Source organism: Nanorana parkeri, unplaced genomic scaffold, assembly GCF_000935625.1.
Source record: "Nanorana parkeri isolate BGI_ZX_2015 unplaced genomic scaffold, ASM93562v1 scaffold2021, whole genome shotgun sequence".
Lineage (NCBI taxonomy): Eukaryota > Metazoa > Chordata > Amphibia > Anura > Dicroglossidae > Nanorana > Nanorana parkeri.
In genome coordinates this window covers 62821-78622 of record NW_017308289.1, presented here as the reverse complement: position 1 = coordinate 78622, position 15802 = coordinate 62821, and the positions used below count along the sequence as shown (strand labels likewise).

Below are 15802 nucleotides of genomic sequence, written 5' to 3'. Positions count from 1 at the left end.
CTAACAGGCAACCTGCCATTGCTAAGATGCCCCTCTGTCAGACAGAGGGATCTAGAAGGATAGATCCAGGATTCCAAGAGGATAGATTTGGACCAAACAGTGAAGTTTGTGCTAGGTGGTGTCTCCAGAATCTATTTGGTTCTGCAGAAACCCTCCTTTGAGCATTAAGGATATTATCTTGTCTAATCTCTCACATAAAGTTGCCTTTCTCGTTGCAATCCTCTCTGTGAGGTGCTTTTCGACGTTGGTGGCCTTAGGGCCAGTTCGCACCACAACCTCTGCACTCAGCCTCTGAAACACAAACCGGCCGGCTCCCTGCGTTCAGGGCTGGGAGGGGGCGTTGCAGTGCATTGAAGTCAGTGGCACCGCAGCCATGCCCCCCGTCTGCAGTGTGATCGCCTGCACCTGGAACGCAGGCACATAAATGTCTGCGTTTCGGTCCAGTGTGATCTGCAAAAATAGTGCATGCAGTCTTCTGTTCACACATTTGTTAACTTTTACCAGGTAGATCTGATGCCAGTTTTGGGTGTAAGGTTCTTCCGGTGACTCTGAGCTTTATTGAGCCCCTTATCTTGCCCTATTATTAACGCGAACCTGTTAGTGGGTTTCCTGTGTTGGCCTCTCCTCACTTGGACAGCTTTTCTACGTCGTTATGTATTTGAATTGCACCCTGTGTCTCTAATGTGCGAGTCATGAGTTATACTAGTCTGTCGTTACAGCTTTATTTGCCAATCTCCTAAAGGCAGCGGCATTACCCTAAGTACCTGAATTACATCTGGTGTCCCTTAGGCCTTGTTCACACCAAATGCAGAGCAGATCCGCTCAGGTTTCTGCACACGCAGTGCAGTGGGTTGTGCCACGTTTCTTGGTTAAAAAAAAACATTTTTTTTTTTTTAGTTTAACGTGGGCTTTCAGTGCATTCCAGGCATTTGCATGCCTTCCAGAGCAGGTCCAGAGCAGGTAAAATAGGGCTTGCTGCAGTTTTTTCACCTGCTCTGGACCTGCACGCGGCGATGTGAACTGGAGCAAAAAATACAATTGGAATACATTGGGCACAGTTTTGATCCGGTCTGCAACTGATCTGCTCTGCACCTGCTTGGTGTGAAAAAGGCTTTAATGTATTCCTAAAAAAGAATAACAATGTTATGGTAAGTCAACAATCCTATTTTTACTAGATGTTGATCATTAGATTGACTCTTGTTGAAGGAACATGTTGGAAAACCCTCGGCTGAACGGTCCTTGCAGCCAATCAGCGGCCTCTGTCAGAACACAATGCACACAGCAGGAGATTTGTCCATCCATGCTTTTAGCTGGGTATAAAACAGATTCTTCCATCCATGCTAAACTCTTCTCTATATGGAAAAAAACTATTGGTGGAGTAACTGCTCTGCATTGAAAACGTGGTGTTAAAGTTAAATGCTAATTGACTAGAATTTAATGATTTGCTAACGCATTCATTACAACAGCACATTTACAAATCATTCCACAGCATGCTAATTCATATTTTATCATTTTGTCGATGTTTCAATGAATACATATGTATAAGCTGCGTAGATGTTTTACAGTTTAAAATGAAATAATAACCTTGCTGGGGTCTTGTTTTCTTTTTGTTTTAGGCCAAACTGTTTCCAGATTGTAGTTCAGCACTTTAGTGAGGAGCATTACATTTTCTACTTTGCCGGTGATACACCTGAGCAAGCCGAGGTAACCACCAAATTAAATGTCTTGCAGTATACTTGTGGAATTGTTTTCTCTACTTTGCAGTACAGTCCAGACTCGGGCCAAGCTCACTATTCATACCCCACACATAAAGCAAATTTGGAGGGGAAAAATAAGCTGGGTTACGGGTTGAGCTGCTGTATGACCCTAGCGGTCTGGCTCAGAGGTGCTTCATAAACAGCTGGACAGGGAAGCTTGCACTATAAAGCTTTGTGATCATATAGTTGCACTGCAGAGCATCGCAGAAAAGCTGTGCACAAAGCTGTTGTCAAGCAGAGTGGAGCTTCCATTGTGTCCTTTTTGTTAGGGACCTGTATGTATATGAGGCCTAAGAACTTGATTCAAAGTCTTTTTTGAATAGTCAAAATAGTTGTGTTATTAGCTTTATTGGAGTTGATTGTGTACTTTGTGGCATTTTATTATATGGTTTCTATATTTATTTTCACTCCTCTTACTTGAGAATGATTTAGATATTGGCTTTTTCATTATAGAATCCTTTGGCCTCTGCATAATTCCTAGTTACACTGAAGTGCAGCTGTGGGGAAAAATACAAACATTACATATATGATGCAGTCTGCCACTGGTATTGACACATTGCTGTATTCCCTGTTCTTGCCAGTGGCTCTCTAATTTTCACCTTCCTTTACCAGTGTGTCTGTTTTACAGTGAAATTGGGCAGTAGTGAGTCTTAGATGGACATAGTTTTAAATGAACTTTAAGTGACAAATTAAAGCCCAAGACCAGCTAGAATGTTTTGGGGAGTTACATCAACAGTTTAAAAACAAATATTTTTGGGAAGAGAATGTTTAAGCCACATAAATAAAATCTGACCATGGTAAGAACCCCCAGTAGTATTATATGTTTTTGTCAACCCTGTGTCTGCCCCCTTTGCTGGACAGTTTGGTCTTGTAAAGGAAGTGGGACAATAAAAGATCTATTGGCAGGATCAACAAGTAATAAAACTATGTTGAAGGGAATCAGAAAAACAAAAACTACTGTATTAAAATGAATAACAGGCTGCAGCATACTGTATATGTTGCAAAACTCTTTGTCTTTTTTTTTTTTTTTACTTGCATACATATTGTTTGGTGTGTTTAAAGAACTGCAGGAAAAAATGATTAACCCTTGCAGTGGGGCTACCTCAGCACTGCAAGGGTTAAGTGCTCCTTTTTGTCTAGGTGCTAAAAAAAAGTTATACTCACCAGACTATCCCAGCCGGCTTGTTCTTAGATTGGAGTCTCGAGCGTCTCTCCCCCTCTTCTGTAGCGATCTAAGGATCCTGGTGTCATCACGCTGCATACACTGTGCATAGACTGTGTTTAGACGTGAGGACGCTGCAGAACATTCCATCTGTGCATTAGAGGAGGAGGAGACGACGCACGTCGGTGATCAAAGAAGCAGGAAGCCTGCTCAGATGGTCTGGCCAGTGTAACTTTTTTTTTTCTTAGCACTTAGACAAAATTGAGCACTTAACCCTTGCAGTGCGGGTAGCCCCACTGTAATGGACAATATTTTTTTTCCTTGAGTTCTTTAAAACTGAGCACATGTAAGTAAATTCAGGTCTCTGTACTTTACAAAATAACCTGGATTCACAGATTCCCTGCACACCTCTGGGGTCACTGTGGACAGTCTCTGGCAGCATCTTTAGTTTTTAGTTGCTGGAATTTGACTGCATTTGCATTTTAACCCTTAAGCCAAGAAACCCTGACCCAAGTAAAAGCAATTTAAACTACAGGAAGCATTTTTTTTTTTCGTTTCTGCTATGTGAATAAGAACATGTAACACATATAAAATAGATGTTATCCCAATTTGGCTGCAGGAGAGGAAATATGCATTAACTTTACCAACAACTATGTAATGTGAGGGTCTACCCTGATAATCCGTTCAGTTTATTTTCAGTCAGATAAGCCCTCCCACTAGACGGTTCACGGTAGATCCAAAGGAGGTTGTGCAAGCTTAATGCAGGCTTTTTTTATTGTAGCCTTTTGTAACCTGACCTATAACTACAATTGCTGATAAGCGGAAGGCAGGAAGACTTTGGACCTCTGTTAGTAGTTATAGCCCATTTCCACTGTGTAAGTGATTAGCATTTATTGCGGTAATGAAGAGGTGAAGTCATCATGTATACATGTGAACAGTTTCATGACTCACATTGCAGCCTTTCTTTCTCCTTTTTCTTTAAATGAAGTTCTCGTTAGGCCTGAACCCTAGTCAGAGGTGGCCATTTCCATGAGGGTATGAAGAGGAAAGCTAACAAAAATGTAATACGTCAACTGCATATGCCGGCTTACATGTTTCATGGCTAACATGTTTCATGGAGTATTCATAGAGAATAACCGTTTTGGTGAAACATGTTAGAGATGGAGGAGCCTGTGTTTTGTTTACAGCATGTTTTGTCTTCGGGAGTAAACATGGTCAAGCTTGTGATACCCGTCATTTGTGCATCAATTGTTTCTGTGAGAACCAATGTATTTATTGAATGAAAATTCTACCTTTAAAGTAGAATAATTACCTCTCATTAAAAGATAAAAAAAACATTTGCTGCAGTACCATATAGTAATTGCTCCTGCACTTAAAAGTACCCCCTGTTGATACCTGCCTGTGAAGTCCTCGTGTAGCTTTCTGCGATGGGGTGACAGTGAGGTGGCTCTGCTCCTAAATTCAGCACTATGGGGGGAATTTATCAAAACTGGAGATGCAAAATCTGGAGCAGCTGTGCATGGCAACCAATCAGCTTCTATGTTTTCATTTTCAAATCTTAAATGATCAAATCTTAAATGAACAAACTGAAGATAGAAGCTGGTTCCCACGGGCAACTGCTCCAGTTTCTGTCTGCTCCAGTGTTGATCAATCTCCCCCATGTCCCTTACGCTGCTTGCATGGTGCAGTGCGATGAGGAGATGTTACAGGTAAAGGTGTTTTTTTTTTCACTTATGAGTTTGTCGGTTGCATAGTTTACTGGATTTGGGACCCGTTTAGGGCTTGTTCACACCGTGTCCAGACCAGAACAGTTTGTTCCTGGACCAAAAAAAGCATCCCAGTGTATCCCTATGGTATTTCTGGGCTCTGTTCACACCAGCGGAGTTGATTCTGGTGCAGACAAAAAAAAAAAAAACTGCTCGTCTCATTTTCTCTGGTCTGGAACGCATATAAACACATCAAAAACGCATGCAAACACACTGGACTGCACCTGGAAGCCCATTTTAAGCCACCCAAAACCGCACTGCACTGTGTTTGCAGATCTGCTCCGGACTTGGTATGAATATAGCCTTAGACTTTGCTTTCTTCTACTCACTGCTATGCCTGTTGTTTATTACTAGTTCAATAGGGCCAACACTGGTCTATTTGAAAGGTCGAGTGTCTGTCACCTAAGATTTACTATATATTTCAATGCTTTTTCAACATGTGGATTTGTTCTTGGTGTTCATATATCATTTTTTATAATATGCCCTGTATTTGTAAGGTTACAGATATTACAGTTGCTACTTTACCAGACTGGTGACCGCTTTGTTGTTGTTTTTTTTGCCTCAGTCTACATTTGTTAGATATTTACTTGGTACCAAATGTGCATTCGGGATCTGCAGTGTTTTGCCCACTATATGTATAAATAATGAATAATGTTTCAGATAGTTCAGTGTGCTTGAACACCTGCTAGTCTTTAGAAGTTGATCCTTGGTTTTGACAGCAATATTTTGGTACCATTCCATACACAACCAGCATCCTATTCACCCGTAGTGTTTCTACTTTGTTTTCAAAATTGTGACTTTTACAAGAGTATCTAAATGGCTCTCTTTTAGCTTTTGAACTTTAAACTTCAATTTTTTTTATATATTGTACTAGGACTGGATGAAAAGTCTTCAGGCATTTTGCAGCCTACGGAAGACAGCACAAGCCACATCCAATAAGCGTCTTCGACAGGTTCGTATTTATATGAATATAAAAACAAACGTTTGATGGCTTATATACACAAAGCTGAAATTCAGGCAAACAGCTAAATATCCAGCTGAAATGCACATGTGAACTCTCATCTGCCAAAGTAATTCTGTCCAGACACCTTGACATCACAGCTAGGAAAGTGACACCACCTTTTCTGGTAAAAATACTGTTTTCTCCTTCTCAAACACAACCTACTAATTAGACTGTGAAGATGCCATAACACACTAATAGGCCACCAGCTCTGCTCTCTACTACTCAGCATATTCCCTCTCACCACATGGACATGCAGCATGGTTAGAAAAAAAAAAGTGCAGCAGGTTCATGAGCCAAAGAGATTGTGTTGTAATAAGAGTGATGGAGTAAATGGTGAATAAACTGGTGTTGGTTAACCCCTTTCTGACCAATGGCGGGATTATTCCGTCACGATCTTTAAGTTCATTAGACCGGTGACTGAATAATCCTGTCATGCATTAAAATGAGTGTTGGTCCATGCAGGACCAGTGCTCATTTAGTTAATGCTGATGCTCGGGTCCGAGGCAGACCCTCAACAGCAAATTTGGTGGTCTTAGCCCTGTGAACATTGCGATAATCGATCACAGTTATCACAGTGCTGTCACAGCCACTGAGCTCCAGAAAACAGTAAGTCCCCCTGCACTCCCTGCTGCGTTCTCGGTCCAAGTAACAATCGTGGTGACGATCACAGATGGCGCCGTGCACAGCAGTCAATGGAGGACTCCATTGACAGCCACTGAACTGTTGTGGAGCTGCAAACCGGGTCAGTATCTCTAAGGAGAATATAGTGAGGGAAATGTATCAAAACTGGAGCAGAAAAAATGTGGAGCAGTTGCCCCGGGGCAACCAATCGGCTTCTCTCTAGTTTGTTAAGTTAAAGTTTGAAAATGAAAGAGAGAAGCTGATTGGTTGCCATGCACGCTCTAGTTTTGACCCCCCCAGTGGCTCTTCAGAGATACTATCAAAAACCCTTGAATGAAAACATTAACCCTTTAATACCCCTTTAAAAAAGACCAATGTAAACAGTTTTTAAAACTTAAAAGTTAAAAAAAAAAAAAAAAGTTTAATAAAAATATAGTGCCGAGGGGGGTATTAAAGTTAGGGGACAAACATGCGTACCCGGTAACGGGTGTGTGCATTTAGCGGGTCTTTTCTGCCCGTGCGTGCGCGCTAGGGGGCGCGCGCGAGCAGAAAAAAATTGCCGTCTGGAGACGGCAACCCGCAGATGCTGCAGTGCCGTCCGTCCGTTTTTTTTACTGCGGACGGCAAGAGGTTAATAAACAAAAATAAAAATGTTTATGCATATGTTGCATCAAATTAAAGCCCAATTTGTCCTTTAAAAAACGGTATATAATGTGTGTAGGTGCAATGAATGAGGAAGATGGAAATTATGGTTAAACAACACATAGCAAAAATGGCAAAATTGCTCCGGTCCCCAGGAACTAAAAACATTTTCTGAAGCTTAGTCACTAAGTGGTTAAAGGAGAACTATGAGATGAGTGATTTTCACTCACCTCATAGTTCTAGCCGACCTGTGACAATGAGACTGTCACAGGTCGGCTCAGTAGATCGGGAGGTGAGCGAACACATACCGGGTTCGCTCACCTCTCGATCCTGTCACGGCTCTCTGCCGTGACAGGGGGAGGGGCTGGATTCCCCTCTCCCCGCTCCGATCTGCCAGCGCTGACTGGCGGAACGGACGTGGGAGGGGGCGGGTACAGCTGGCTCTGCCTCTAGATAGGCAGAGCCAGCTGTCACTCACGCAGCTGGGCCGATCCCGTCATCTACGCCGGGATCCGCTCCGGCTGCGGCGTCTCAGTATACCGCGAGCTGTAGCTCGCAGTATACTGAGCTTAGGGTAACGGGAGGACGCTAGTTTGTGTCCTCCCGTTACCTTAAGGAGAACTATGGGGAAAAACACTGACCCCATAGTTCTCCTTTTAAGAACTGCATCTGGGATTCAAGTGGTTACATATTCAAAGCAGAGCCAGACCCTGCCAGGTTGCTTGGATATATACAATGTTCTTGTTGAGTGAACATTTGTGTTAGTCTAAATGTGCATTTCCTTCTTTTTTCCAGGTCAGCAGTCTCCATTTGCACATAGAAGAAGCACACAAGCTACCAGTGAAACATTTTACTAGCCCGTACTGCAATATTTACCTGAATAGTGTGCAGGTAGCCAAGACACATGCTCGGGAAGGCCAAAATCCAGTTTGGTCAGAAGAGTTTTTCTTTGAGTAAGTATAATGACATGAATTTATTTTGGATAAAACTGTACTTGTGTATTTTGATCTTTTATATGATGTCCATATTTCTTTAACAATTATGTCTCATTTGGGAAAAAGAAGAGGTGCACCGAAATGAAAATTTCAGTCAGGCCAAAAACAAAAATGTGTTTTTATTCTAACTTTAAAAAAAAAATTAAATATTTTTTTTTATTTAAACTTTTTTTAATTTGTTATATTTAATTTTTTATTTGTTTTTATTAAATATTTTAATTTTTTTTAACTTTTTGGGGGCTTCAGAGAAATATTAGGGGTCTGACCCCTGATATTTCCTTTTTAAAATCTAAAAAGAGATTGAGGACACAGAGTTCTCAATCTCTTTTTCTGCAGCCCCTGTTATAAATAAACTGGAATCCTCTATACTGAGTTTTCCTGTTCATTCATAGCTTGAGGAGATAGTTTGTTTACTATATCCACAATCATGAATGAACAGGAGGTGATGATTGTAGATCACTTCCCATTCATTCATAATTGAGGCTATAGTAACCATACTATGTCCCCAATTATGTACAAACACTCAGTGATCGTTGATCACTTTAGTACCTGCTCTCCATCCTGACACACTGTCACAGGAGGCTGAGCGAGCAGGGCTCAGCCTCCTGTGACAGCACTGGCTGTGTCCGCCCACACCGCTCTGCCGATCTGTGACAGGAGGCTGTGCGGAGCGGGGAGGAGAGACGCTGGCCGCTCACAGCGCCCTCATCCCGCAGCGCTCGGCCGCCTGTGACAGTTTCTCTCCTCCCCGCTGGGACACAGCAGCGACCAGCGGGGAGGAGAGAAAGAATGGATGCACCGCTATTTCGGCCAGACAATGACACTTTTAACCTTTTTGCCAGAAGTGCCATGTTCGGCCGATATGTTTTGGCGACCAATATATCGGTGCATCCCTAGGAACAAATGTCCTTTCCACGTGTACTAAGGAATTAAAGGACAACTATTATTAACAAATTTTTAGTGAGAGAAATAGGACAGCTGTCACTGCTGACCTTCGGAAAATAATCGTCTTTTACTGGCTTCAGTACTTTGAGTCATTAAACAGGGTAAGAGAAGGCCTGGCTGAACGGACGCATTGTTCACGTTTAGTTCTGCAGAAATGATTTGAGTATTTGGGTCAACAAGACAACCATGCAGGTGACACCTTCAGAATGACAGGTCAGCAATGGCAGCCTAAATATTCTGTCAGTACAGGTTTTTTTGACGGACCATACTACCATTACTACTCCAATTTCTAGACGTTTTGTTTTGCCTGTGACATACTAGTTCATCATCAGAGCAGTTAATCTTCCTAGACTGCTTAGTTTGTCAGATAAAGGGAACCCAAGCAAAAAAAGCTTCTCTTCAGATTACCTTTATTGATCTGGGAACCCTTTGACGTGTATTGAATCTTTGGTTTTGAAACAAGCATTGTATATAGATAGTGAAAACCTGATCTAAAACATTTTTAAAAACCTATCAAATCACCCAAAGCTATTTACCAGTTTACTTTTAGGGCCCATTCACACCTCAGTTGTGCTAATGTTACACGTAGTAAGTGTGTTGGGGTGCCATTCATTTTGAGGCAATCTACCTCTCATGCACATGCGTTTCAGTGCACCACAACACACGGTAACGTATTACTGTGCAGTTTAGTGTACTGCATTGGAAAAAGTGGTGTTGGTCCATTCCTTTTTTACCATAGAAATGGAGATATATCTGTACTCAAATCCAAATAGGTTGCCCCCTGTGCAATAAGTCCATCCGTGAAATTTCCTTGCTACTAAATATTCCACGGTCATAAGTTAGTGATATTATAACATAGTGGAAGTAAAATGACAGAGCGGGGTCAGTGCATGCTGAAGTGCGCAGAAGTCTCCAGCTGTATGCAGAGTCAATAGCTGCAGACCTCCAAACTTCATGTGGCCTTCAGATTGGCACAACAACAGTGCGTAGAGAGCTTCATGGAATGGGTTTCCATGGCCCAGCAGCTGCATCCATGTCTTACATCACCAAGTGCAATGCAAAGCGTCGGATGCAGTGGTGTAAAGCACGCCATCACTGGACTCTAGAGAAGTGGAGACATGTTCTCTGGAGTGACAAATCACGTGTGTCTGGGTTTGGCGGTTGCCAGGAAAACAATACTTGCCTGACTGCTATGTGCCAAGTGTAAAGTTTGGTGGAGGGGGGATTATGGTGTGGGGTTGTTTTTCAGGGGTTGGGCTTGGTCCCTTAGTTCCAGTGAAGGGAACTCTTAATGCCTCAGCATACCAAGACATTTTGGACAATTTCATGCTCCCAACTTTGTGGGAACTGTTTGGGGATGGCCCCTTCCTGTTTCATCATGACTGCGCACCAGTGCACAAAGCAAGGTCCATAAAGACATGGATGGGCGAGTTTGGGGTGGAGGAACTTGACAGGCCTGCACAGAGTCCTGACCTCCACCCAATAGAACACCTTTGGGATGAATTAGAGCGGAGACTGCGAGCCAGGCCTTCTCGTCCAACATCAGTACCTGACCTCACAAATGCGTTTCTGGAAGAATGGTCAAACATTCCCATAGACACACTCCTAAACCTTGTGGACAGCCTTCCCAGAAGAGTTGAAGCTGTTATAGCTGCAAAGGGTGAGCCAACTCAATATTGAACCCTACGGGTTCGACGGGATTAAATAATGAGCGAAAGCAGGAAAAAAAGTTTTGTGAATTGACCCTTTAGTAGCTTATGACATAGTTTATGAGGACAAATACTGCCTATATAGCGCAGTCCGACACTGGGGGAAGAGCGACAGACTCCGTTCTGGTCACTAACCTTCACTATGCTGTAGAAATGGAGTTAGTTTTTATTTAGCTGCCCATTCATTTAATTAAGCTGCTTTCATTCAGTACACAATAAAGTGCCAGAACTTGAGTGTGAATAGGCCCCTAAAGATTCCTGTCGATCAGCAGATATGAGCTTTTAGTTGTGTTTACTGGATCTACCAGTTGTCAATGATGATGTAAACGACTGTCATCTGGGACTCATTAAGTCTGTCAGTGATCACATGGTTTACTCAATAGCTTGTAGCATTCTTCTTCCATTAAAGTGGACCTTTATACTCAAATCCCACCAGTGCATTCCTCTAGCTATGCTGATTAATAACAGACATGTCAGGTGTAAAATGCTGTTATATATAAATACTTAGGCTGGTCATACACCTATAGATTAGCTGCAGACTGTACCACTTTTTTCATCTGACCATAGACAGATTCCTCCACCTATGCTAAACTGTGTGCATGGAGAATCTCCCGCTGGGCCAAGCTTCAGTATCTTGCTAGTCGGTCCCGCTGGCTCTCAAAACACCTGAACAATGTCTGCATCCAATTTTTTGTCTAAATCCAGATGTTTCTGGTATTTTGACAGCCAGTGGGGCGACTAGCAAGATACTGAAGCCTGGCCCAGATTTCTCCATACACACAGTTTAGCATAGATGGAGGAATCTGTTGCACTTTTTCCATCTGACCATAGAAAATCTGCAGATAATCTATAGGTGTATGGCCAGCTTTACACTTGCAGAGCATTAACGTCCTGCTTTCCAGGTGCAAAGTAGTTCAGTTTACCAACATAATGCACCCTGGGATTGCTTTGTCATTGAAATGAGATCTCGTTCACGAAAAAAAAAGAAAGTGCTTGTAAGATTTTGCGAGATCTCGCAGCCATTTTGGGGTTTTTACTTTTCCTGGATGATGAAAGAAAAGGGCACAGAAGGAGTGGCTTTTCCCTCAACAAACATGGCCGCCCTCTGCGTTGTGACACTGAATTTTAAGGATAAAACAAGGTATTTAAAAATGAAGAAACAGCTTTTTGATGAGTCTAATATGTTTATGGTTTATTAATGGTTATCGGAATGTTTTTTTTTTTTACAAATTCAGCACTGCAGTGTAAAGTCCGCTTTAATAAAAACTGCTTTATTATAGTTTGAATAACTTGTGTACTGGTAATAAACGTATACGGTAATCGGCTAAAACATATCCTAGCGTGTTTTCATTGGTTAGATTATGTGGCTGACATATGCTTTCTTTTCCTAGTGATTTATCACCGGACATAAACAGATTTGAGATTAGCCTCAGTAACAAGACAAAGAAAAGCAAAGACCCTGACATTTGTGAGTGTGTAAATATAGATATATTATTTATTTTAATGCCGGTAGAAGCTTTTTGTTTGCTAGCATGTTCTACTTACAGCTAATTTTCATTACCTATCGTTGCAGTATTTATGCGTTGCCAGTTAAATCGACTGCAAAAAGGACATGCAATAGATGAGTGGTTTCAGCTGAGTTCCCACATACCACTGAAAGGTATTGAACCAGGGTCTTTGCGTGTCCGTGCAAGGTACTCTATGGAGAAGATTATGCCAGAGGAAGAGTACAACGAGTTTAAAGAGGTATTATTTTGCTGCATCTACCCAAAACAGAGTTGTTGTTTTTTTGGCAAGAACTCCACCAGTGTTCCTGGTTATGCACTGCTGTGCAGCCATTAGTCCATCATGGTGCTGCAATAGACTGTTTTATAGGAAAAAGAGAAATGGAATCTATTGAGGGACATAATGCTGAAGAATTCTAATGTGTAGGTTATGCTGCCTCCTCCAGGAGAAAGGGACATTAGGCAAACAAATTAAAAGCCTGCCAATTTAAAGACATAACCCCTCACACCTGCCACTTGTAGCAAGCAGTAAGAAAGGAAATTAGGGGTGGGAGCTGTATCCCTCAATGGACTCTGCAAAAAGGATTTTACGGCAAGACCGAAATCCTATTTCCTCCATTGGGGGATAAAGCTCTGAAGAATTCTAAAATGTAGGGATGTTTAAAAGCAGTCCAAAACAGAGGGACGGCACCCTAATAGAATGAGCAGAAAAAGGAGGAACCTTTATCCTGAGGAGGAAGATGACAATATATTCTAAAATGTATATTTCTCACATCTCTGCAAATTACATCAGATGCACCCTACCCCACCAGGTATAGAAAGGCGGGAGTAGACCTTCATGCTAAAGCAGACTATTTATTTGCCAAGGACGTGTAGAGGGTCCAAAGGTTTGAAATTGTGAGACATCTTTTTTAAACTGCCAACTGAAAAGATACAGTAGGCTTATGATGTTGATCCCTATTTTTCCACATCAGACAAGTGATCATTATTAGCTCCCGTAGCTTTTTTTGTTGTTGTTGTTTGTTTTAACCTAATCCAAGGTAGCTTAAAATGACTACCTCTCATGTATGGTAAACAAAAAAGTCCCTTTTGGCATTGGGGTTCCGCCGACCAGCCCTTAAACTAAATAACTTTGAGTGTCTGAATGGAAGAGGCAGATGCACGAGACAACAAGCATCAAACGCATCACATAAAGTCATCTGATTCACACAATCAATAAAATGTAGATCAACTTCCTGCAGTTGCCTGTTCTGTACTTAAAGATTTTGTCCTAGTAGCCAAAGTCTGGGAAATAAGGACTGTAGCCAATAATGGGTGAGGAGCTGAACCAGTTAATGAATAAATGGTATGAGAAAGATTCTCCAATTCGGTCAGTAGCATCCTCAAATGAAGGAGTGTCATAAATAGGAATAGTCAACGCCTTGTTAAGACGAGCTAAGCACAACAAAACACTCAGGACAAGGAATTGTTCATTTCTATGGCCCCTGTTCACACAAGTGTTTTGTCGCACGAAGACCCCCATTAAAGTCTATGAGACCAAAAACCACTGCAATCTGCCAAAAAGTAGCTCAGGTACTTTTTCCAGTGACAGCCATTTTTCTGCATGGGACAAAATGCTTAGATGTGAACATGGGCCATAAAAATAAATGGGGTTCCTTGTCGTGAGCGTTTTTGTCGCATTTTCCTTTGAGCTACAAACCGCCTAGGTTTCAACGGGGACTAAGTGAAACTGGCAGGTGGGAGAGGCTATGTCCTTAAAATGGCAGACTTTACATTTTTTTGCCTAGCGTCTATTTCTCCTGGAGGTAGCAACATAACCAGAATTCTTTAGAGCAGTGTCCCTCAATGGAGGATGGAGAAATGGGTTTTCAATTGTCGACAATTTTGCCTCTTTTTAATATTCCTAGGGAATAAAACATCAAACCTACTGGCAACAGCTCCACTTTAGTGCTAGGTTTTGTTTTCATTGAAGAAAAATTATTGGTGAGAATAATCCAGCAGTGTGACTTTCACTTGTTTTTGTGCCTAATTCCAGATAAGATCTTAATGACCACAGCAGGGGTGAAGGAGCCAAAATGCTTTTGTGCTTTTTATCCTAAAAACGTATGATTTGCCAGTATGAATACTAATGATTGGGCAGGGGGGGGGGCGTAACTCAGTTGTAATTTAAATAGACTGGTTGCAGAGCACAGAGGCAGCCATTTCCTCGAGGAGATCAAAAGGACAGCTGAGAGAAAAAAGTATGTTTTTGTGTTCATATACAGCAACCGCATTTGGCTGCTTCATGTAATTTGGTGTACTTTGCTGGTGTATATATGTATGTATATATGTATGTGTATATACACACATACATATGTATATATATGGGATGCACCGATACAAGCATCGGTATCGGTGGCAATACCGAGTATTTGCATGAGTACTTGTGCAAATACTCCAATACATAAAACGAGTACCTGTGCCGCGTCCGTCATCTTCAGGGACCCGAATCCGCTGCACACAGGATCTCCATCGCGTCTTCAATGAAGCAAGATGGCCGCGACCTCCTCTGTCATCTGCTCCATTCTGACCGCTTCTCCCGCTGATTGGATGATTAGTACTTGGGAAAAAGTATCGGTACTCGTACTCGTCCTTAAAAAAGTGGTATCGGTGCATCCCTAATATATATATATCTCCGCAAACGTAGAAATGGGCTTTAATGTTTGAGGGGAGGGTTAGAGATAAGTTAAAGTGACATTAAACCCTCAGATTTTTTAACATAAAACAATACTGTAATGTGCGCCTTACTGTAATCCATGGTAGTTTCCCTTCTCTTTGCTGCTCTTCCTTTTAAATCCTCATGTCTTCTCATGCTTGGGGAGAACTTCCCTTTGCAGCTCAGGGCCTCTTCCTGTAGTGCTGGCTCAGGTTACAAACCTATACACAGACACCATGTATCCATTCCTGAGACAAGGCAGTCTGCTGCAAAACAGAAGTTCTCCCCCAGCATGAGAAGAGATACAGATTTAAAAGGAAGAGCAGCAAAGAGAAGGGAAACTACCATGGATTACAGTAAGGCACACATTACAGTATTGGTTTATGTTAAAAAAATCTGAGGGTTTAATGTCACTTTAAAGGTCAGGGGGAGGAACAAATGCACTTGATTTCTGTGTGGTATTGTATAACCTTATCACAATATGTATGTTTGCTTGATTTTGTCTTTCTTCTCTTTTGTAGCTAATTCTTCAAAAAGAGCTACATGTAGTCACAGCATTATCACACGTGTGTGGACAAGATCGTACACTACTAGCTAGCATTTTATTACGGATTTTTCTACATGAAAAATTGGAGTCGTTACTTCTGCGAACACTAAATGACCGAGAGATTAGCGCGGAAGGTACTATACAAATCTTAATGACCAAATATCTGATTGGCAATGTACAAGTTTAATAAATATCGTTGTGCTCATAAGTTGACATACTTCTGGCAGAGTTTGTAAGGTGTGGGCCATGTTAAACAACATGAGTAATTGGACCAAACGCATACATTTTTGATGTCATTCCAATTAAACTATAAGGCATCACAGTAAAGCACAATATTTAAACCATCGTATTAAAAAATAAAATGGTAAAATGGGCCTGTTCAAAAGTTTGCATACCCTTAGTTCTTCTTTAGCATCAATGACGGCTTGAACATTTTGTGCGTACTTGTGATCTCT

The 15802-nt window shown here is 41.7% G+C and overlaps 1 protein-coding gene across 2 annotated transcripts in view; it reads left to right on the top strand.

The window, feature by feature from the left end:
* Positions 1–15802, top strand: part of RASA1 (RAS p21 protein activator 1) — an 86436-nt gene that overhangs the window by 45961 nt on the left and 24673 nt on the right. For both annotated transcript variants that reach the window (XM_018572410.1, XM_018572411.1), the window contains exons 12-17: positions 1617–1704; positions 5560–5637; positions 7747–7904; positions 11992–12068; positions 12174–12346; positions 15322–15481. In XM_018572410.1, the coding sequence (XP_018427912.1) occupies positions 1617–1704; positions 5560–5637; positions 7747–7904; positions 11992–12068; positions 12174–12346; positions 15322–15481 (734 nt within the window). The remainder of the gene's footprint in view (positions 1–1616; positions 1705–5559; positions 5638–7746; positions 7905–11991; positions 12069–12173; positions 12347–15321; positions 15482–15802) is intronic.